The 24,562-nt window shown below is 39.4% G+C and overlaps 1 protein-coding gene across 1 annotated transcript; it reads left to right on the top strand.

The window, feature by feature from the left end:
- Window positions 1-1,577: 1,577 nt before the first annotated feature.
- Window positions 1,578-21,762, top strand: tmod2 (tropomodulin 2). The gene is made up of 10 exons (XM_059354150.1): window positions 1,578-1,689; window positions 7,331-7,554; window positions 8,803-8,959; window positions 16,034-16,156; window positions 16,475-16,549; window positions 16,633-16,763; window positions 16,853-16,960; window positions 17,071-17,214; window positions 18,328-18,472; window positions 19,113-21,762. The coding sequence occupies exons 2-10, from the start codon at window positions 7,429-7,431 to the stop codon at window positions 19,142-19,144; spliced, it is 1,041 nt and encodes a 346-aa protein (XP_059210133.1). The 5' UTR covers window positions 1,578-1,689; window positions 7,331-7,428; the 3' UTR covers window positions 19,145-21,762.
- The last annotated feature ends 2,800 nt before the right edge of the window (window positions 21,763-24,562 follow it).

Genomic DNA, 24,562 nt, shown 5'->3' with positions numbered 1-24,562 from the left:
GTTAATGTGATGCTATAAGGCATTATATAAACACACATACATACACACAATTTATGAATGGGTAGCCCAAGAGAGACTTGAAAGTACAGTTACAATAGAAATATTACATTCATATTGAAGTTATCAAGTCTTAATGCACATTATAGCAATGTAACATTCATTGAAATTGTCTTAGTGTCATTCCATGGAATATTCTTCATTATTTCAGCTGGTGGAGCCAATCCCAGTTGACACTAACTGACACAAATCTTCACCCTAGATGCATTGTGTTTTTAGAGGCAGGAGGTGCTGTATGATATCAGAAGATAATTTCTGACACCACAGAAGATAAACCATGCTTACTTACAAAGTGGTTAGTGACCCTGCAGTAAACCCTGTCATTATCCTATATCCATTAGCCAACCTGTATTGATTTACAGACAAAGTTCTATTGTATGTACATTATCTCTTGTGTAAAACAGATTTAAAATTGCAGTAAAGAAGTCTTCACTGCACTGCATTTCAACCCCTGAAGTGGATTACAGTCATTAATCTGATTTCAGCACCCACATCTCTTCCCAAAGTTTCTATGTTACATGCAAGGTGTCTTGTTACAATGCACATATTGTGTGAACTGAGAGGCTACATGAAATTCTATCTCCATGATTGTGTAACACAGTATAGTAAGAAGAGGATGAGATCCTCTCGATCTTTACAGGGTAATGTTTTTACTGACACACTGTGTGTGTGTGTGTGTGTGTGTGTGTGTGTGTGTGTGTGTGTGTGTGTGTGTGTGTGTGAAGTTGCTTGAGAGCTTGTTCAATGCACAGAGACTTTTACAAAGACAGTATGACAGCTTGTGGGGTTGAATTTGCTATCATTTAATTCCTTATATGATTTCTCATTCTACCACTGTGACACCACAGTGTCTGTTTATTATGTAGAATAGATGCCATAGTCTCCTTTTTTGAAAGGGTTGAGTGTGTGTGTGTGTGTGTGTGTGTGTGTGTGTGTGTGTGTGTGGAGGTGTTTCCTATCAAGATCAAGGATCTACATCTAGAGTCTAAGAATAGATAGTGTCATCTGCTGTGCAGACTGCAATGGCCTCTGAGACAAAAATGTGATTTTGCACGATACATAATAAATCACCCTGACTTGGCTTGTTTCACTATATTTTAAGTGTGTAAACTATCTGTAAGGTTCCATCCTGTTAGTATCTAGCTCAGTTCATAGACTCATAGTGTAGAAGTTTAACCAAAAAACATCCTACCTCAAAGTCCTTACCAGATCTTTCAGGGGCTTTAATGGCTTTTCATAGTCACCAACATCAAATTGAGTTTGCAAGGTAATCATCAAGATGTCATACTTAGTCATAAGTCATCAGTCAAAAGTGCAGTGATAAAATAGTTTGTGTACTCATACCAGCAGGGCATTGTTTTATTTTATTTTATTTTATTTTATTTTTTTCCTTATTTCTCATCTGATTGGCTCTTCAAGGAAAAAGGGGCGTGTTTATTTGCACCATAGGCTCACGCCTGGAAGACTCTCTGCCTATTGGTTCCATCAGACGTCACTCACAGACTGCTCAGGCCCTCCCTTCCTGTGTTACCGCCCTTGGGCTGAGTGAGAAATCAAGTGGTGAAGACATCGCATTCATTGGGAAGACTGGCATTATTTGGAGATTACTTAGTTAGGTCCCATTAGCCTAAGGTAAGAAAAATGTTAGCTTGAAAGGCTTGGTATTAGCTTGCCTAATCAGCGAACTTGCTAGCCGCTCTGTTTTACATACTGTCACTTGTATATGTGCTGGTTTAGCTAAACGGCTAGCAACTTGAGTCAACTGCTAGCGTGTTAGCTGCTATATGTCATCGGGATATTTCACATGGTGTTACCGCATCCGACAAATGTAGCTAGGTTACTAAAGTCTCATAAAGCGCTAAATCTGCTTAAACGATGTCTTAGCTAACGTGTGCTTCATTTTGCTAGGCGATGATAATCACGATCAACGTGTTAACTGTCAGTGTGATAATCATAAACATGTCAAGAGGGAGTTAGCTGACCCCGGTCCATAGCCCGCTATGTCCACAAGAGATGGATGAAACTATTTCAGCTAGGGTAGCCAAGTTGCCACCAAAGCAACATAATGTATCTAATTACATAATAATAGAAGCGATATGTCATTTTATTGCAGAACTAAGCAGATTGGTCTAATGAGATTGGTATCTGTTAGGTTCATAGTCTTTGCTTTATTGTGTATCACTGTTGCTAATTGTATGTACAATAAAGAACACATTTAATCTTACCAGCCCCTCCCTGTTAGCCTGACAATGCATTTTTGCATTGTGTGACAGAGCATCGACACTGCGATTGTCTGTTATGACAAAGACAAAAGTTTCAGTGTTGTTTAGGACGTACTTTTGGTGCGGATGACTCACACCAGGTTGCATGGTTTGGGAAAGGGTTGTGGCTTTAGCAGCAGTTATACTTGTTTAATGTGGTGCAAGGTCACTATACCTGTGAGTCCACTGACACACTCTTTGTTTAAGAGCTAATGTGAGGCTTTATGTGTGCGTTCACACACAGAAGATAGTTTGACCAGCAGTGCTCAATGGTGAATGAAGGGTGTGGTCCAAGTCGTCTACTTAGGGAAGTGTGGGCTTCTTCCTTAAACCCTGAAGGCAGGTGACCCTCCTGAAGGTGTGTAGCAGGTAACTGAGTGGAATGCCTTAATGACTGCTGACATGGCATTTTCAGTGATACTGCCTACTGTACCACCCTCTGCAGTGCAGTATTGCAGATAAACAGGCTCCTCAGATTTGTTTAACTTGCATACCTTTCACCGGGAAGTGAAACCTGGCGGTGAGTTTCAGCCTTGTCATAATAAAGCCACAGTACTAATTAGCAGCTGTCATTAGCTTTTTTTTGTAAGCCAAACTTACTTGATCCTGCTTCACTGATACAATTGCAAGGAATGTCCTTTTCAGAGTTGAAAGGCAGGACACTCCTTTAAATCTGTTTTAATTACATAATAATGGAGTGTGTGTCTTGAGTGTGCGGCTTGAATACGGGGGCTATAGAAATCATGTGTGTTTGTTTGAGAAACACCCCACTTCCTGTCAGGTTCTTGCCAGGTCTGTACAAGAGTTGGAGGAGCAGAACATGCTTGTAAATGAACATGAATATTGGTTGGTTTTCTTTTTCTGACATTTAATTTTCTTGGCAGTTAAACTGTAAGAGGACTATGGGTAACACCTGTGCCTTTACTATTACAGCAGGGTTATGAAAAAAAGGATTTTCATGAAACTTGGCAGAAGTGTCTAGCATGGACCACGGAAGAACCTCTCACATTTTGGAAAGGATTCAAATCACGGGGCGGATACACTCCATATTTTTTGCTTTTCACTAACACTGAGAGATGGAGCATGGCCTTGGCGGAGGTCTGCACTCTCTAAGTGCCCTTCTAGTTTGTACTTGTTCATGTATAACAGTGAACATTGCTTAGTGACAGCATAATCAGACCCTCTGTAACTATTTCTGTCTCCTTTCATGTGTTTTTTAAAATAATTTCTGCCATTTTCAGGCACCTTAGGAGGTGGTAGATAAAACAGATAAAAGTAGAACAGAGTAAAAACAGAGTGGAGACACAGAACGGCAGAGAATATAGCTGTAGGAGAGTAGGTGGGAGTCGGAAGTGCAGACTCTTGTCCCATGGGTAGCAGAGCTGGGTCATGCTAACTATAGTCTTTTTGTGCTTTGATGGGGCGCTGCTCTATTATAATGTAATAACCAGTCAGTGCTTCCTGTTCAACTCTGATCTGCTCTGTTCCTCCAGCTTCTGCACCTGAAATCAGAAATTGTGCTCAATATTGATTGCATGGTGTGATTGTTATACTTGACAGAGATGTATGTTGTTTTTTAGCTGCTAAGAGTTATGTAATGCAAGCCAGAGATATCTGTGTTAGCGTCTGATATCGTATCACAAACTTAACTAGTTTTCACTGAAAAGCATGGGTCAGCTTTGTTGGAGCCAGTGATGACAAAGGCACAAACACATATCATACATTTCACTTTCACCTGTTTAATTACTTCATTTCTAAAAAGGACATGGTCAGTATTTTGCAAGAAAGAAACCTGCTCCCTTCACTACCCACAGTGTAACTTGAATTATTTTCGATAAAGATTATGTACACTCTCAACAATAAAATAGCTGTTTCTTTGATATTTTAAACACACAACCAGTGCATAAGTTTGTAAATGTGATCATTCATCTTATAGTCATGCTTAGATCAGCCAGGTTGAACTTTATCAGTAAGCATCTTGCCTGTCAAGTGAACTGAAAACATGATATTTGTGGATTTGTCCTTGTGCAATCCTCAATAACATGTTTATGTGCCCACCAGCAGCAGAGTGTACAAATCAGTGTGTGGAAGTGTAAGGTGAGCATAGTGTGCAGACAGGTTTGCAGCATTATTGGCTCGGCGCCATCTGTTGTTGTCTTGAAGGATTAGCAGAGAGGAGAAGGAGAAAGGAATCAATCAGATTGGACTAATGGATCCTCTCAGCCTCTCCACTTCGGCCTGATCCCACCCATTGCCATCATTATCCCTGTCTGCATGCTCCATTACTCCTCTGACCCCTCTCTAAACAGTGGCTGTTGTTTTAAATGCCTTGAATTGTTTGTCCGTGAAGTGAAAAGTGTATTTGAGAAAGTAGGATAATATGGCACTGGTGTTATTTTGAGCTGATCTTGTCATAAGAGCATTATGTGTGGTTGTGTGTGTGTGTGTGTTGTGTGTGTTGTGTGTGTTGTGTGTGTGTGTGTGTGTGTGTGTGTGTGTGTGTGTTGTTGTGCATGTGTGGGACTTAATGCTTATCCCAGATCTTAGCCAGAAATGTCATCTCATCATTACCGTCTGCACATTATTAGAATTAGCCTGGGTAATTTAACCAAAATTAGGACCAAGAAAGCCATTAATCACATCAAATGATGCAAGACCAGTCTTTTTTATATGTTCTCTGGCTATAAAAGCTTTGACTGGTGCTTAAGGAAATGAAAATAGTAAGGCCTATATGTAAGGGCTTTTTGGCAGAATACATCTAAGTCTTCACTTTCACATAATCACAGTAAAGCCTCCATGTGTCTTTGGACATCTCAGTGTTGATTATGAAAGATGAACAAAACCCCCCTTTCCAAAAACATGCGAGCAAAGGCTTGGAATGACGTCATGTGAAACAAACCCTGGCGCTGTTCCACGATCACAGCACAGAAGACTGCTGTTGTGGACGCTACACGCAAAACGATTTTCATATCATTTGGATTCATAGGATATTGTTTATCTGTCAGGTACTATGCTTACGTTAAAACTTACTTGGATGTTTGTAGCTTTTCCAGTTTAGTGCTGTGTTCATGGATCTTCACAACTCTTGATGTAACTTTTATGTACATTATGGAATTTTCTTCTGTACTTTTACAGCCTTAAATTTTAATTTGGGATACATTTTAATGCCCATTGATATTGTTTCACCACATTGCTTGTTTAGCACCATAACTTTATTGCATCTTGAATAGCTGATCTCCTTCCTCCCAGTTAGCTGTGATAATATCCTGCAGTAGCTGTGTCATAACTGTACTGACTGTTTTTTCCAGCATCTGATTTAACTACTGTACAGTGGAACATTAGGGTGACATTATTATTGTAGCTTGTTATATTCACATGCTTTGACTAAAGTCATCAGTGCTGACATTTGAGCCAAGCTTCATCTGCTGGCTCGCAGGCTTGCAAATACCCCTGCACTTGTAAACATTTGAGAAACAAATGTGTAGCAGTAGTGGTCTAATTGAGGAGGTGAGGGGAAGAATTATTCCAGGACAGAGCCTGGATTGTGGAGAACTGAACAGTTTGAAAGACACAGACAGTGTCAGACTCTCAGGGAATTCCTCTGAACTGGAGAAATCACTCAGGCAGCTCCGGGGAATCGGCACTAAAAGTTTAATGAATCCTTGGCTATACCAGAGTTGAAGCACAGGGTAGTATTTCTGCTGTCACTGAGTTTAGAGATGGTGCTGTATGTATTTCACAATTACTATGAATCAGCAAGATTGGTGCAATATTGCTGCATGTAAGTACATGCTGTGCCTAGTCTGTATTTACACAAACATACACAGCTTTGTCTAGCACGAAAAAGCATGTTTTTTGTTTGGGAAAGTAGAGTTTAAATGTGTGTACAGTTAAGTGAGTGTGAGCGGTTAGGACTGAGACCATCTGTGGAGTCCTGCAGGGAATCTGGAAATCATGAGGTCATGTAGTTTTTCGGACTGTGGCGTGGGAGAGGGAAGTGAAGGCTGGAGCCTCTTCATTTTGTTTGACAGAGTACACACTCACCCCCCAGCTTCACTTATCTGAGCTTTATTTAATCTTAACTGTGGTGTTATGTTCTAACATCTACTTAGAAACGGTTCATACAGATGCTGGAAATCCTTGAAACACTTGAATTTTAATATAGTGTTTGAAAAGACATAATTTTACTGAGGACCATGCACATCAAACGAAGAAATAGGCGAGATCTCAAAAATTGTGCTGCAGCCAAGCCGTGCCTGTGCCCCACCGGCAAAGTGAGCTGCGTGGCTGCACAAACCTGTTCACATTAGAACTCAACCGATATGGGATTTTTGAGACCGATGCCCGTACAGATTTTAGACGGGGGGGCTTCATTGACAAACGATATGGAGGCTTATGTAGTAATTTTTTGAGCTGGAAAGAAAATAGACCTTTTATATGTGGATTGTGCACTGATTTTTCACCACTCTGCAAATGTTTCCAGGGAGCTACTTTTCATAACATAAAGCTTAATTGAATATCATTTATCGTTTATCGTTTATACAACGACACTGATAGGCCTTTGATAGGCCAACATTGGCCGATAATGTCTGTCTCTAGTTAACATGAATCCGTTTTTTGCAGTATTTCCTGCCACTGTTACAGTTTTCAGGCCCTGTGTCCCCAGAAGGAAAATATATACATGCGTTTAAATGTCCAGAGAAGGAAGTTAATGTTTTCCAAAGTAGCACAGAGCTGTTGTTCTCAAAGTGTTGTTGGTGATCCTCATGGGAGTGGTCAGATGATTTGTCGAAGCCTGAGAAAGTCCTTCCTTTGTTCAGCTGTGTGTGTGTGTTGCGTCATTGCAAGACCTTGTTATCCATCCCAGCTGCGATCGCCTATTGTTTCACAGGGATGAGATAAACATTTATCTCAGTTTGGATATAATTACATGGCATTTTTCAGTCGGGTAAATTGAAATGTATTTTATGCACCAACATTATAATCATTTATTTGTGTCTGTTTGTCCTCAGGTAGCCTCTCCCTGGTCTGGAGCAGTGAGTCTGAGAGGGAACAACATTGTGGCTGTGGTCTGCTTTTCTCTGTTGCTTAGCAAACTGTAGCCGGCGCCATGGCGTTGTCATTCAAGAAGGACCTGGAAAAGTATAAGGATCTCGACGAAGATGAAATCCTCAACAAACTGTCTGCGGAGGAGCTCAAACAGCTGGAGACAGCCCTCGAGGAGATGGACCCTGAGGTCAGGAGGGTTGGAGGAGCTCCAGGGCTCTTTAGTGGGAGGGATCACTGTGGCAAAGGGATCTATTAGGAAATGGCCAGTTTAAGAATAAAAGAGAGACTTTAGGCATTTTATGCACTCAAATAAAATCTTTGCAGCCATAATTAATATCCTAAAATAAGGTACACGATCTGAGACATGCCCTAGTTTTAAATATAACAGCACCTAGTTTTTCCTGGTACCACCAAGTTTAAGTAAGTGTTGGTGTGCATAGTTGAAGCAGACTCATGGAAAGAATCCACCCAGTATATATTATACACATCACACATTGAAATCCAAGGGTGGATTTTTCCTTTGCACCCTCCAGCCACACCTCCCAGTCCCCAGCCTCCATGGTTGGGGAAAATGATTTAAAGGGGAAGTCTCAGCTGCAGCAGCTCCGTCAGCATGCTGCCAAGTGTTTGTGTGTTTATTTGTGAGTGGAGCTAGAGAGAGGATAAAGAAATCCCCTCAGGGCGTCTGGGCGTTTTATTTAAATTCCATCTAAACTGAGTGAGATAAATCACCCCACATGGTCACCACTCAAGGTCCACAGGAAACAGCTAGACAGTGGGAAAATATTAATTTCATGGCATTAAATAGTCAAAGTAGAATTTGGCGTGTTCCCAAAAAAACAACAACACTGCATTTAGTTTCAGTAAACACATCCTCCTCCAAATGGTCCACATTTGATTGCAATTTATGTTGGGTCTTTTTCGCCATGAGGTTTTGGTTCACATGCATCAAGTTCATAGGGTTATAGTCTGTTTACTTCCTTTTCTGAGGAACTCATACATCATGTTTCCCATGTGACTCTCAAACTCCTACATCTGGCATTGATGCCAACTTCCACACAGATCTGAAGATGCAACATGGAGTGCGCTGATATTTGCTTGCAGTGTGTGCTTGCGCCTCATCTGACAGAAGTTTGATAGAGTCCTGACCTGTCTGCCCAGGACACAGTTATAAAAATGCTTTCTGCTTAAACGCACAGCTGACATTTGTACAGTTCCTTCAAAGAGATACTGACACCAAAAAATGACATGGGACTGGACTGGACAGCAGAGTGAAATGTGATTTTTGCTGCATGACACTTACAGCAATAAAAATGGATATTTTTTCTTTATATAGAAGGCATGTTGATACATATACAGCTTAAAAAACGTAAGTGCAGCATTTACCCCTCGTATTGAAGTCTACATCAGTTGTGTCCTTGTCTCCTCTCCTCAGAATGCTCTTCTCCCAGCGGGCATGCGTCAGAAGGACCAGACAACTAAGAAAGCAACAGGATCATTCAACAGGGATGGTCTTCTCAAATACCTGGAGAAGGAAGCCATGGAGTACAAGGACAGAGATGATATAGTGCCCTTCACTGGGGAGAGAAAAGGTGTGTGGTTTTCTACAGACAATTATTCCATAATGAATATTAAGTCAGTAGAATAAGTGAAGGTAATATAATGTAGTCAGTAGTCTACTGGTTACAAATTAACATGCTGACAGATTTGGTGTTCTTGTGTTTTTAGCTGAGCTAAGCCAGCGAATATTTCATTAAAACTGATTGGTGATGCTGTTTTGAACTCATTGTTCTCTGTGAAATTTGCTGTAAGTGTTGTGATGTAGCCTCAGTGTGTTTTATGTGGAGTGAATGTTGCTTGTGAGCTATCGGTCATATGACAACTAATTGAGGGAATAGTGAGCAAATGAAATTACATATTTTTTAGTCCAACAGAAGAACGGAAGTAGCAGTAGTTTTGACAAACTAGCGAATCTGTAGCATAATAAATAGTTTATTAACATAATTTATAATCTATATGAGTTTGCAAGAGCACTGAAAAACACGACTAGAGGCTGTTAGGCAGATTAGTGAGAGAGTTTCTGTCCGTGTCCAGCGTGACGATTAATATCCCCGACAACCACTGTAGTCTCATTTAGCCTCTTGTTTGCAACCGCCTTTTTAAGGACAAGTAAAAACTCCAAATCCACAAGTGGGGGTATTTACTAATGTTTTTTATGTCGTACAACAAATTGCAAACATCTCTTAAGCTTGTGTGAACTACAGACCTTGATTCAGGCATCTCATCACAAACCCATGCAAAATCCTCATGAGTTTGAGGGGATAGACCCCATGGTGCTAAAATGCTAACTTACCTCCTTGTTTGAGAACTCATTCCTGTGGGGCCCTATTGGCCTTGTGTTTGATTGATTCATTTGGCATGCAGTTAACATACCAGTCAGAATTTTGTTATTGAAAACTCAACTCCTGGTATTTGTTTGAGGTGTTCTTCACTGTTACGGAAAGATATAATGCAAGTTACATGCGAACAAGCTTTGAATGTGATGCTGTTGTTTTTTCAATTAAGTCCTGTGCGGTGGTTCTCATTCATGCTAATTTACATGGTGGTTCACATAAAGTTTGAAAAGTAACTGATAAATATTGTTCAATTTATCTATGTACTTTTGTTTACAAATGGAATCGGATGTGTTTGTAGAATAATTCTTTATCTGCCAGACCAAAGCGGTCAACCAATGGTAAACACTAGTGTGACATAGTGTACCTATTAGTGTGGTGGTATCACATGTTAGTTATGTGTTTCTCAGGGGATGAAGATGTCTGTGTGTGTTTGTGTCAGCAGTATAGACACACAGCAGTAATTACTGTTCTGCTGTCTAAGGCAGACATTATTAATGCATGTCTGCTCTTATGCAACATACAGCAGTGTGGGGGAGGTGTGTTTGTACCAGGGGATAGGAGGCAGGGAGTGTCAATGGAGGAGGCAATGCTACGATGAAATGTCTTGAATCCATCTTTTTATTAATGTTCGTTAATTTCAGTTTGTAGAGCCGTGGTTCACCCCAGGCCACCAAACCCCTTATTTTGATTAGATAACGACATTGTGCTCTGCAGATTTATAGATAAAGAGATAAAGAGATAAACAACTAGCATACCACTAATATGTTTATTCAATTTCTTTAGTTTTCTTCAGAATTAAAATGAGCATATATGTATATTAAGTAGAGCTGTAAAGATTTGTTGACTTATTGATTATACAATCAAAAGAAAAATAATTGCCAATTGGCAGAAAATGCTGTTTTCAGATTCACAAATATTGACATTTAGATCACGTCAAATGAATGTGTGACAAAAAAATAAATCACCTTAGACTTTGTGAAACTGGGATGGACATTTTTTCACTATTTTCTGACTTTTTATAGACCAAACGATTAATCGATTGACAAAAAATCAGCATATTAAACGATAATGGAAATATTATGAGTTGCAGCCCTAATATAAGGGTGTAGGTTGTGAGAGAGCACAACATGCATGATTGTTTATACCACAGATTGGAGAGTATGATATTGGGGCCGTGCAATACCACAGTGAATGTGCTATAGGTCAGTGATGGAAAGCCATCTTCCCCAAGCAGCCAAAAACTGTCCGTTAAGCTGTGAGGCTGGCAGCGGTCAGAGTGATTTTAGTTCTGTTGGTGGGCTCAGTTTCAGTCAGCTCAGACTGTGTTGAGGGCTGAGACGTATCAGCATTTCTTTCAGCTCTGTGTACAGTTTCAAATCTTTCCATCGACCCGTCGCTGTTTTTCAGATTGCTGAGCTCCTGGGAAAACTCCTGAGCTGGAAATTGTCTTGTGTTACTTTGATAACTGACAACTGGGATGCCATTAGCTGTGGCATGACTGCATATAAAAGTTTGTTTACTTCTGGGATTTTTATTTTTATTGCCTTTTTCTTCAGTCTTGATGTTTGAAAAAGGACATAAAACATCATTAATATAATTGCGGCAGACTTTTTTATGGGATTTGAAACGTTATTAAAAACCCATAATAAAATGGCAATGAGAAGACAGAAAGATAGAAATCTTGTGGCACTCTTGGCCCATCCTCAGGACACCTCAGGGTTCCCATTTTGAGAAACACGGTTATAGAGATAAGTAGCCTTGACTTGCTCCAGACTGAAGCTCAGGAAAAATTTTCTCACACAAAACTATGCAAATCCTAGCCTAAAGCCTTATTTGAATGGGAGTCATTCTCAAGGTGACAGATTTTTCTTTTGTTTGAGTTTGCTTGTTGATTGAAGTGTCAATCAACAAATGTCTTGGAGATTCACTGGTTCAAGATGCATACTGTGACTACAGCTGTGTAACTTCATCTCTTATCTTAACTATACAGTAAAATAAAGTAATCTCTTATATTCAAGCAGTTGAATGTGATACTCACACGGTTATATAATCAGACTTTTAGCAGGCCTGTAGCATTGGCATTGAAGTAGTGAAAATACACAAGGCCTTGTGTGGGATGCATCATCATTACAACAGTCTGTGATATCATGGAGCTGTCTACCCAAAGGGGAATACATTTGTCAGAGGATTCTTTAGTTTTGTCACAACATTGTAGATGTAATACGGCAGGAATTTCCCACAAAAAGGTGAAATAATAAACACGCACTGCTACATGATCTTCTCGTGAGAAACCATTCGGCAAACAGGTTTTAACCCATTGACGCCTGAAACGTGTGTAAAACCTCTGGGCGATTTTAAAATAAGCCCCTAAAACCTGAAGTTTTTCTGGAAATTCAACAGAAGTGTCAACGCTTCTACTAAATAATAGATTTTTCAGCCTCTGTAGCAGATAGAAATGAAATTCAAAAAGGATTTGAGAGCTTATACAAATACTACAAAACGACGTAAACGCTTTCCAGGCTTCAATGGGTTAAGGCAGACTTGTGGTAATCCTAGTCACTTTCTAGAAGAAATGAAAAGCATTATGGGGCAGCATGACAGAAACATTACTGGTTAGAGGAATTCCTTTTGTTGGGATCTCCAGGGATCTGAATCCTACTCCCTCACTAGAGAGGAAATACAGAGCTGACATCTCCCCCCTGACCCAACCCTGGCCTGTTAGAAATTATACTGCGACTGTGTGTGCATTTGTGTGTGTGTGTGTGTGTGTGTGTGTGGATGCATGAGTGTGTGCACACCCTATGACAGCATGGAAAACTCAGCTCAGTGTGGTGGTTCTGTGGAATGTAGCTGATTCTCTTCCCCTTGTTAAACTCACCCCCTGCTGATAGATAATGTGGTCATGAGTGTGAGTGTCTCCTTTCAATAACGCACATAATTCAGAGGAAAACAGTCTGCTTAATTTCCATGGCAACCACTGCAGCCTTTTAACCACTTGAACATTATTATATTGGACTAGTTTTTCTATAATCCATTGTTCCGCTCGTCCTTGGTTTTCCTTCAGGGTTTGGGAACATTATTAACTTTAAGAACTTTTGGCGATATGGTTTTATATTTTCCAGTGCAGTTCAGTTAAAGTTTAAAATGGCCACAGATAACTTAATCATTACATGTCAGCACAGAGCAACATTTACTGCTTGTTGCACTAATTGGAGCATTCAAGGCATGCTTTTGTTCAAGTCTGATAAACATCATGTTTGTTGAGGTTAGAGCAGAGGGTGTGGCTGTAGGACCAATGAAAACACACAGCAGCTCTGCACACACGCCTCCACTATGCCGTTTTTGTTTAAATGGCTTTCACATGTGAAAAGGCAATAAATCAGTTACTGGAAATATACTGCTGAATATGTAATAATAGTTCAGTTTACAGAGTATTCAGGTTGATTAAATCATATTTCTGTTGTTTTGGACTTATTGTTGTCAACAAACCCACAGGTTAGCAAAATTAATTTGGAATAGAAAATAATAGCCAATAGTTTATCATAGATACAAATGACACAGGGCTGGACGATTAATCAAATGTTATGTTTCAATGATATATTGGCTTCTAATGAATATAAAAAGAAGATAAGTTAAACAAAACGTGCTGTTTCTTACGGTTGGGCTGATGGACAGTGCCATCGTCCATCTTGGTGTCTGACAGTCATCGACCACTGAACGCAGCATTGTGATTTAAAAGCCCCGCTCCCCATCCACACCTACACCCGAGTGTGTTTTTGCTGGCATTTATTTAGTGCTTAAATAGTAACAATTCTAATATATTTAATGGTGCACAGACTGATTTCACAAGTGCAACTGAAGGTGCAGACTTGGGCTGTCACATCAACAGATCCAAAGTAGAAGAGAATAAATTCAAACTAATTCAAACGTTAAAGAACGCACTTATGTTTACCGTCTATGTAAAGTCTCCACATGATTTGACCAGTTTGGACATCATTATATGCCAATTTCCTAGAAATTGCCCAACACTATGGTATTTTGTTTATAATTCTAGCATGTGTGGTGTGCTTTCACCCCTTAGTTACTGACTGGAATATGTTTAATATAGCTTACCAATATGTTGTATATATGCTGAGGAGTATAGAGTAGGGCTGTTAGGCAGCATTGTTAATTTTAACAAAAACTGTGTAAGAAAATGAGATGATGAAATAGCCGCCATTATAATGTTACCTGTGATGATACCAACATCCACAATTGTTAAAAAGAAAGAGAGTGAACTTTACCTGTTACCTGTCCACCTTATCTACCCATCTCTGTTTTTGCCCCTCTCTCGCACACACGCACACACACGGGCCGCACTCAGTCTGACTCTGTCCCGACAATTGTGCTTAAAGTTTATGGGTTGGGTTTGGATGGTTGGTTACTTAGTATTTTTGCATGGTGGTTGGTGTGCATGGTGCTTTCTTCATTCAGCCCATGATATATGCTCCTGTGGGATCATACACATGACAACACTTTGGGGCTGTCAGTCTCTTGGCTCCGTCTGAGTGGCTAAATGTCTCTCTTCAGAGGGACTGGCACAGGATGCTGCCTGATGACTGTATTTTACTGTTTACTGGCTTTCAGGAAGTGCCAGAGCCCCCACTCGAGACCAGTTTGAACAATTTGACTGGCTCGACTGACTCGGAAGGAGGGAAAGAGGGGAGGGCCTGTTCTCGGGGTGTTTTTGTTTAAGGAGACGGGCATATAGAAGCAAATGGCACCCACTGGATGGTCTCTCCCTCCACTGCAAGTGTTTGTTGCCTCAGCAGTGCAGTTTAGATTGGGCTCCAGTCATTGTTCCATGACTTCCTTCGCTCTTCCCATTTCTTCCCTCAGATAAATTACCATGGCAATACCATAGCTGTTAGACAGCCCTGGCTGGACTGAGTTCAGCTGGTTTGAAAACACTGATGGTTGGGGAATGCTGTGTAAAATAGCAGGAGGCCCAGACTCCAGCCTACAGCACATTTTCTATTCTTCAGGCTTCATACCATTATTATAGGCCGGCCTAAACAATGTCAAATAATTTTATATACTTTAACAACATTCAATTACAGTGCACAGAATTAGGATTTTTTGCAAAACTTACAAACAGAAAAAATGCATTAAATGTTAAAATACAGTCATGGAAAAAATGATTAGACCACCCCTGTTTCTTCCATTTAGGAGCTGATACCTCGCCATTTTCCATGTTTTTTTGATAATGATTTTGGTTATTATCAAGAAAACCATTGAAAATGGCTAGATATCAGCTGTTAAATTAAACTCTTATTATCTATTTTTGTTGTCACCATTGTATTCGTCTAAACAAATGTACCTTTAGTTCTACCAGGCATTAAAATGAACAAGATATTGAAGAAAACAACGGTGTGATAATTTTTTCCATGACTGTAAGTATATACAACTCCATCAGTGCGGATTCTCTGTGCATTCTACCATCTTGTACAATTTTACTATCTTTTTAATTGTTATAGAACTCCTTATCACAATCAGTGTGTGATTTTAAGTCAATTTATGTATGGGTATATTTATGTATGATATATGTTGTGTGATGCAGTGGTTTAGAGCCCAAGAAAAATTTCCCTACAGGACAGTAATATTTTTATCTGTAGCTATATATATCTGTTGCAAGAAAGCGTAAAACATTTTAATGGATTTCAGTAAACAAGCCAAGACACAGTGTTGAAATATAAAATATAATATACGACTTAGAGCTCAAGAGCAAAGGGGAGTGGTGATTATTTCAAGGTCCTGCTGTGTGAAGTCTGCTGTCTGATCTCAAGGAAAAAATGTGTATTTGTTGTAACTTGAGATACAAGCCCTGAGTAGTGTTGGTGTTCATTCCAAATCTTTGTGTGTATATTAATTACACAGTTGCTTTCTGGGAATCTGGGAATGTCTCCATTTGCTCGTAGGCACACACACACTCAAAGCATTTGGCAGTCATGCAGTCCCATGACTGTGGCACAAGGCAAGAGGATAGATGGCTATAGAAGAATAAGGAGTCACATTAACTGACAGTTCACGGCTGGACATAGCATATAGCAATTAGAGGTTGTGTAACTTCTCATAAAACCTTCACCCGACCTGCATGTACTCGTCTCTTCTTTCTGTGTTGACGTGGAAGTAATTTATCACCTGCTTGTTTTTTATGAGTGCTAACTGAATCATCGTCTTTGAGTTTTAAAATTCTCCTTTCCTCATCGTCCTTTTTTTCTTTCTCTATAGGTAAAGCATTTGTTCCCAAGCAGAAGCCAATAGAAACATGCAAGGAGGAAGTCACGACCCTCGATCCAGAATTAGAGGAAGCCTTGTCCAGCGCCACAGATACAGAACTGTGTGATCTAGCAGGTAAGAATGAATGAGTGCCTTTGAGAAAGTTAAGAAGTCATTGATAAAAAGCTTCAAAAACATAACTCTGTTTGAGGGTTTCTTTGAAAATGAAGCTGTTGTGAGAAACTTTCAAGACTTCTGTTCTTTACTTTGTGTTTTGATGGGGGGAATAAAAGGGTTTACTGAGCAAAATAACACCACTTCTTTACTGTGGCCTCTAGAGTTGGTTACCCTTCATTCACTTAGTGGTGCATTTTTTAACCCTGGAGTCCACACGCATACACACTGATTTCCTCACCACAGCTGCTGAGTCCATGGTTTGTTTTTGTGTTACAGCGATCCTGGGAGTTCACACGCTGGTCACCAGTAGTCAGACATATGATGGGACTGCATCTAAAGAGGGTTTCAACAGTGAGTGCAATCATAGAATTTGACTATAATTCAAAGTGTTCAAAAGGATCAGTATCTTGACCTCTGCCTGTGTGTCTTTAAAGATGTGATCAAAGGGGAGAAGATGAATCCAGTGTTTGATGAGCCGCCCAATCCCACTAATGTAGAAGAAACTCTGCAGAGGATAAAAAGCAATGACAGCTCCTTAACAGAGGTCAACCTCAACAACATAAAGGTACACACAAACACTTTTTAGAAGTGTTGGAGTGTTTATGTGCTTGTTTATCCGTGGACCGATGGTAATGTGTTTTTTTGGTTTTCCAGAACATTCCTATTCCCACGCTGAAGGACTTTGCGAAAGCCATGGAGAAGAACACGTCGGTCAAGAAGTTCAGCCTGGCAGCGACACGGAGTAACGACCCAATTGCTGTGGTGAGAGCGAGTGGCTTGTGGGCTTTTAATGGCTCTGTTGACACTTGACGGCTACGTATTGACATATTTTCTTTACTTCCTTTTCCTCTGCTTCTTCTTCTTCCTCGCAGGCGTTCAGTGACATGCTGCGAGAGAACAAGACATTGCAAAGTTTGAACTTGGAGTCCAACTTTATCACCGGGGCAGGGGTGCAGGCTTTGGTCGATGCGTTGAGAGACAACGACACACTCACAGAGATCAAAATAGACAACCAGGTACCACACATACACACACACACACACACACACACACACACACACACACACATACATACAGTCCGTGGCCATTGAGCAAGGCACCTAACCCTCCTTGCACAGCTCACAAGGCGCAGTAATGTGCTGCCCATTGCTCCTTGCATGGTGTGTTTTCTTCTATTTATTGTTTATTTTAATGCCAGGTACAACTAAAGGTACACTTGTTTGGACAAATATAATAACAACAAAAGAGCTCATAAGAGTTTAATTCAAGAGCTGATATCTAGACATTTTCCATGGTTTTCTTGATAATGATTTTGGTTATTATCAAAAAAAGCATGAAAATGGAAATTCGACCAACTTTCTGATAATGATCAGAAGTGCCAAATATTTATTAATTTTCAAACTTTTTTCCCTTTAAAGTTCAGTTTCTTACATATTGGCACAAAAAAACAAAAACAGAAGTTGAATTACTTCCTGTTTTCTAAATGCTAGAGATGATTTTTTTACAGTCTGGAGTATGACAGTGATTAGCAACAACACTGATCTTGATTGTATCAAACTCTGCTGTGCTCCATAATACAGCTGCAATAACCCTAACGGAAACCAGGAAAAACGGCATACATTCACCCCACAGGCAAACATGAGAAAATGTTTAATCTGGTACAATAATAATTGTGAAGCCAGGATTCAGATTTAAAGCCTGATATAATAGAATTAACTATTTTGTGCTGTAATTGGTGTGTGTTAAAATTGTGGTTTTAAAACGCCTGTATTTTGGATAAACAGCTGGATATTGTAGACTTCTGAGGTTAAACTTCCAAAATGATTAAAAAATGTAAAATGGGAAAAGCCAGAAATGTCCTTCATGATGCACAAGGGTTAAATAGAGTGGTTCCATGCTGCCTGAAGTAGTAGAAATGTTTTTGTTATGCAGCGTGTAGTTAAAGAAAATGCCAACCAACACAAACCACTGCCTGAATAAAACGTAAAACACGGGTTGAGAGTTTCCAGAAGCGGAAAAGAAGTTAAACAATATCCCTGTGGTGCAAAAAGTGTTGGCATAGCCTTTAGACTAAACTAAAGTTCAGACTCATGTGTTCAGATCTTGACCTCTGTATTTGTGTGTTTCAGAGGCAGCAGCTGGGTACTACCGTAGAGATGGAGATAGCTAAAATGTTGGAAGAGAACAACAGCATAGTGAAGTTTGGCTACCACTTTGCCCAGCAAGGACCTCGCTCCAGGGCTGCTGCAGCTATCACCAAGAACAACGACCTGGGTATGACACACACACACACACACACACACACACACACACACACACACACACACACGGAGACACAAGAATTTCAGATTTGTTTAAACTTGCAACACTGGATGAGTTGTTGCCCATGACGTTTTCTTCCACCTGGAATCTGTCTTTGGGAGACTGAGTCATAACAAATCCAACATCTGCAGTTTAACTGGATCTGTAGCTACAATATGTTTGTCTTTTCATCCATGCGTCAGTCCACAGTGATGACCTCTGCTCTCTTTTAGCTCCTCGTCCTGTCAGGGTCGCAGTAGCACAGGTCTGATGCATGGGTGTGACTCCAAGTGTGTCAGTGCATCGGTGTTTGAATGAATTAACAGAATGGAGATTGACATGGTGTGATCACACAGCTGTGAGAGTGATGACATCTCACTTCCTGTTTTCTGCACACACTGACACGCGCTGTTGAAATGGGTCCAAACTCTGACCGCTTAGCCCATGACGACTCACTGAGTGTTTTCACAATAAACTAACAGGCCTGTGTAGGTTGAAGATTGTGTAGCATGTTTGCAGTTGCTCATTCTTATATTCTTTATTCTGTTAATCAGTTGCTTTTGTGGAAAATGTTGTGCTTTTTTCTCTCTTTCACTCCTCTTTTCTTCTATAGTGCGCAGGAAGCGAGTGGAAGGGGACCTGTAGGGACGGAGCCCAGCCGGTCTCCCAGCCAATCGTGTTGTTTCATCTCACCATGTGGAATAATTTCAGCCAACGCCCTGGTCTCATCTCACTGTGTGGAAACTTTAGTCCTGTGCCAAAATGCGGGGCAAGGCGTGCTCAACCAGAACATACATCTGAGAAGAAGGGAAATAACTGGAATTGCCCTCTCCCATTTACATGTTCATACTTATGTTTATTATTATGTTGCTATTGAAGGTGTAAATCTGATTAGTTTTTAGTCATTTCATTTCAGCTGCTCCTTTTTTTGAGCCTTTATGTGATCCTTTTTTCCCCCCTTTTATACTACGCTATAATCATGTGGAATATACATGAACATTACTAAGTAACAATAACATCTTTGTCAAAACAATAACGAACGTTGAGAAAGCCCTGTATCCTCTGCTATGATAGTTTGAGGCCTAAGCTCCCAGTGGAATACCTATGTTGAACCAGCAGAATTTGTAATTAGAACGATAGATCTAGACTTAAGTATCAGAAAGTGAAGTGAAGCAAAGTCATTCGGGTCTGTTAGGACCAAAGCTTACTGGCAGAATGGTGATAGCCTAGCCATGACTACTGTAAATGTTGTCTGACTGTACAGCTGTAAGATAACACAAGTTATCTTAAAGTAACATGGTGATCAGATCACTGTTGTGCATTCCATCTGCATGGTGGTTTGCAGGTGTTGTTTATTGGAGTTGCCTTGTAAAGTCACCTGAATGTCTGGCTGGTGTGTCTAACGGTTAAAGGAATAGGTAGAAATAGATTTTTTTGGAAGAAGGGTTGTATGAGGTATGTATCCATAGTCAGTGTTTTACCTACAGTAGATAGAAGAAGAAGACAGCGTATTTTAGCCAACTTAAAAAAAAAAAAAAAGTTTAAGTGTGTGCTACATTTGCAGTACCTTCTTCTTCAACTCCACCAGACTCCATTGACAAAAACAGTCATTTTAGCTTGCAGAACATGGGTGTTGCTGCCTCGATTGGTTAATTTGTTTGTGTCATTGTGTGATTTTGGGGTTTTTAGGGGTTAGTGTGCATTGAGCAAAGTTGCACAATAACACAAACAAACTAAACTGCTGAGGCAGCGATGGATAAGTAACTCCTGTGTTCTGCTAGATAAAATGACTGTTTTTGTCAGTGGAGTCTGGTGGCCTACACTTCAACTAATAAACTCAAAATGGAGTGTGCCAACAGCCATCTACTGTAGGTAATACACTGACTGTGGATAAGTACCTCATACATCCCCATTAAAAATATCGGAGCTATCCCTTTAAGCTTTTGCTGGCTCAACCCCTTATATGAATTCTGTATGTATCAATGCATAATGTTTTATATGACTTTACTGTTTTACTGACTAAAAATCTGTTTTTCATATGGTTCAAATTCTGATTACTTACTGTACACTGTATCCCTTAACAGGAAATTACAGCTAGGTTTGGATATTTTGGATCAAATAAAAGTAGGATTGTATTGTAAAAGGAACAGGATATTAACTCCAGTCTAGACTGAAGAGGCTTTGACCTGCTCTTACAAATGAAGCTGTAAATGTCTGCTCGACACACTGGGTTTCTCTGATGCTTAACCATGCCAAAGACTAACACATGCAGTGCTTAAAGTATCAATATGTAACAAAACGGTTCAGGGTTTGGCTTTGTCATCTACAGTCGCTTCCTTGCAGTACACATTCTGGGTAGGGAGTCTGTGGGTTAACAACAAGTAGGGCATTTTTGAAGATTACATTATGCCATTACATTTTGTTTTATATTTCATTTTGTGGGTCATTTATAGCAAAGTGTTCAGCAAGTACTTCACTGAGATGTGAGGAGGAGTTGGTATGTTCTACTTCTCAGGTTGCGACTACTTGTGAAATTTTTCTATGAAGTGCATCTCTGAAATAGTTCACTTTTCCTACTCCCTCGTTCACACTTTCACTCGGCTCTCAGCAGTAGCATGTCATTCATTATGTAACGGATTACAACATGCTGTTTGTGCCTCAGACTGAACTTCCTGAGGCACACTAACCTGCTTGAGATGGGTATAACAGGACTAATTCAGGATTACTTGAAACTTGTATATACTGTTTATGTGTAATAGGAACAATATGCTGGCATGAACATCACTCGTGAACATCATGTTTCTATCGACCAAAAATGTTCTTTCATCTTAACAGCCTCACATTCCTTGGACAAGAGCTGTATGTTTGACTTCAATACCTTGGGTTTTATATCTGTGTACTTCTTACATGGTCATATCTGCAAGTGTTTCTTATTTGTTTTTACATGACTGTGCTTTGCTGGTGGACCTTCAGCTTCAGTGGAAAAATTGCTTCTTTGCCTGGGCTTGTTGACAATATTCTGTGATTCATAATATGTTTATTAATTGTAAAATGCCATCTCAAATTTAAAGTGCACACACACTCACGCACTTGTATGCGTGTGTAGCACAATCTACACAGCTCATCACTGAGATTCTTTTGTACCTTAAATCCCAACCCAGGTGTAGACTCGATACAAGGAATATGTACTATTATAAAACCACAAGACTGGTAAAACGCACTGCTGAATATAAGACATCCTCAATAATAAATGTTTTTACATACTCTGTGTGCCATTTTCTTTTTTATTAATCTTTATAAGATATTAATATGGCAGTTTCCTCTTCAAGTTGCATGAATAGCTTTTAATTATGAATGGAACTATTCTAATACCCTGATTCCAAAATTTTGGGATGCTGTGAAAACTTTTATAAAAACTAGAGCCTGACTGATACAGGATTTTTTTTAGACTGATGCCAATACTGATTTTAGAGGGGAAATTAATTGATGGCTAATATAGTTACTTTTTGAAAACAATTTTTCACCACTACCCAGAGGGCTACTATATAATATTTAACATTATACAAACAATTTATTACATTGTCAGCCAATTATATTAATGATAACAGAAAATAAAGACTAAGTAGGAATAAAATATATAGCTAAATAAATATCATTACTGTTCAGTGTCACTCAATTGCTGACTATTACAAAAAAAGTCATGCCCAGCAATGTTTTGCTGCATTATATATTGTGTAAAAAAGGTTTTCATAACAGCACATATCGGACAGCATATACACAGATACAATATAAGCCGATAATATCAATCAACCAATAAATCTGTTGGGCTCCAATGAAAATCAAATGTCCTGATTTGCAGCCTACATTCAGTACAAAGATAAGATATCTAATGCTCAAAATGGAAAAGTGGTTTTCTGTAAACATAAACATGCATTCTGAATGTTATGCATTCTTTTGTTATTCATGTAGATTGGTTTGATAGTCAGCCATAGCCACAAAATAAAACTTTAAAAATAAAATTATTTTAAGAAAAATCAGTTTTCTTATAACTGGCTAATGTGCCACTCGCTGACAAACCTTGTCTGGGAAAATGTAAATAATGGCTCTTTTTGGCCTGGATGCTGTCATTCATTTAATCTGAATTTAGAGGGAATCGGACCCAGTAAATCGGAAACTATATGTAAATAGCTTCTCACTGATGGTCTTATTTGCCTATGGTCATACAGAGGCATCAGTATTAAACTAAGACAGTTAAAACTGTGTAGCTGCTTTAGGGTCAAAAATGAAACTTTAAAGTCAACTATATTGTAGTTATTTTGTGTAAATGAATAGATGGAAAGAAATAGGTGAAGGTGGACGTTGATGGTGTTGATATGGCTGATAGCATGGTCATTATTAAGAATGTTTACTATTCACCACCAAACACAAAGTAAAGCCTAGGCTGCTGTCATTAAATTTGATTAATTTAGCAGGTATTTGGCACAAGAGGAAAAGTTAGAGGATCACCAAAGTGAACAGGCTCTATCCTCTGGGGACAATGAATGTCTGCACCAAACACTAAGATATAACTGACACACAGCCTGAGCCAAGTCACTAACATGAGTGAAAAACTGACTGTGTGTAACTACTGGAGTGCAGATTTAAAGCTGGTTCTAAGTCTCAAGTTCAAACAGTATGTGTAATGACTGACAGACAGGCCTTTTGGTGTGGGAGGTACTCTAGGTGGTGTACGTATGCGCTCTTTAATCAGATCCAGTTTTTCAGATTGTTTGCACATGCCTGAGAGATGATGTAATGTATATGACTCCATCCCTCTCTGGGCTTCCTGTGCCAGAGTGCTGCGGTGAGCTGCTGTCAGAGAAAACTCTGCACTGCTGGCAGTGAACTCTGGCTGGAGGGGGGAAGCGAATGACTCAAGTATTTCCAGAGAATAGAGAGAACGAGAACAGCAGGTTTATGTCATGTCTGTTAATAACAGCAGAAGGCATCATTTCAAAGGAAAAACCCAAACCCAGAATCTGACAGTGAAGTATACAGTTGTGTGCTTATGTAAGTACAGTAAAAGCTGTACCCTGTGACCATGACTATTAATAAGCACTGCTCCTCCACATGTGGAAAAAATGACGAACAGCTTCTAGTCCGTGTCTTTATTTGAGCTTGATGTCTCGGGAGCAATGTCATAAATAGGATGCTATGTTTAGTTTTAAGTAACATGGGTAATCTCTGGCTATGCATGAAGAAGGAGCCTTATGAGGGATATTCATGGGTCTAGCTGACTGTGCAGTCCAGGCTATTACAAAGCTGGGAATAGTTGTGCTTAACATCAAAAGCAATGCACCAGTTTATATTGAAAAAAACAACAAATGCAAAATCCGTCAGATTCAGTTTCAAAGATTATAAAAACTGGTCTTGTAACCGCATGATTAAAAATGTGGCATGTGGATTTTCTCTGTTTTGTTGTAGTATGTTGCACTTTATTAATTATTTGACTTAAAATGTAAATATTTTCATAATGACTGCATTTTTACCTGACTGCCTTAAGTAAAATGGGACAAAATATTAGGCTAAAATTGGACGTTTCTCTTAAAGGGAAACCACCATGTTTATAAAAATATTTATCATGTAGTGGGTCCATGTCAACCACGAGAGTCCATAATTAGCCACCATTGTTAGACGCATGCAAACATCATACATTTAGTTAGGTCACATGAAGGGTTTAATGAATAAAGGAATTAACTGACAAATGGATTGAGTAATTTATAAAATAAACCATGAAATACAACTATTAATTTATCTTTTGTATTAGTAATAATTAAGCTATATGATGTGCTTAAAGCTCCAAAGTTCTTAAAATATTTTACTTGGCATCATATTTTCTTTATAGAAAATAGCATAGATCCATACAAAGTTCTAAAAATATCACTTAAGGGAGTTTTAGGTGGTGCTTTTAGGTATTCTTCCAAAAAGTGTCCCAACTTGGCTTATCATGCTACAAAATGTCAATCAAAGAGACAAACACCAACTAAGGAGAGACTCAAAATGACTACAATGTGACATAAAATG

Source organism: Centropristis striata, chromosome 2 (assembly GCF_030273125.1).
Source record: "Centropristis striata isolate RG_2023a ecotype Rhode Island chromosome 2, C.striata_1.0, whole genome shotgun sequence".
Taxonomy (NCBI): domain Eukaryota; kingdom Metazoa; phylum Chordata; class Actinopteri; order Perciformes; family Serranidae; genus Centropristis; species Centropristis striata.
The sequence above is the reverse complement of the archived record's forward strand: the minus strand, read 5'-3'. Positions and strand labels throughout refer to the sequence as shown.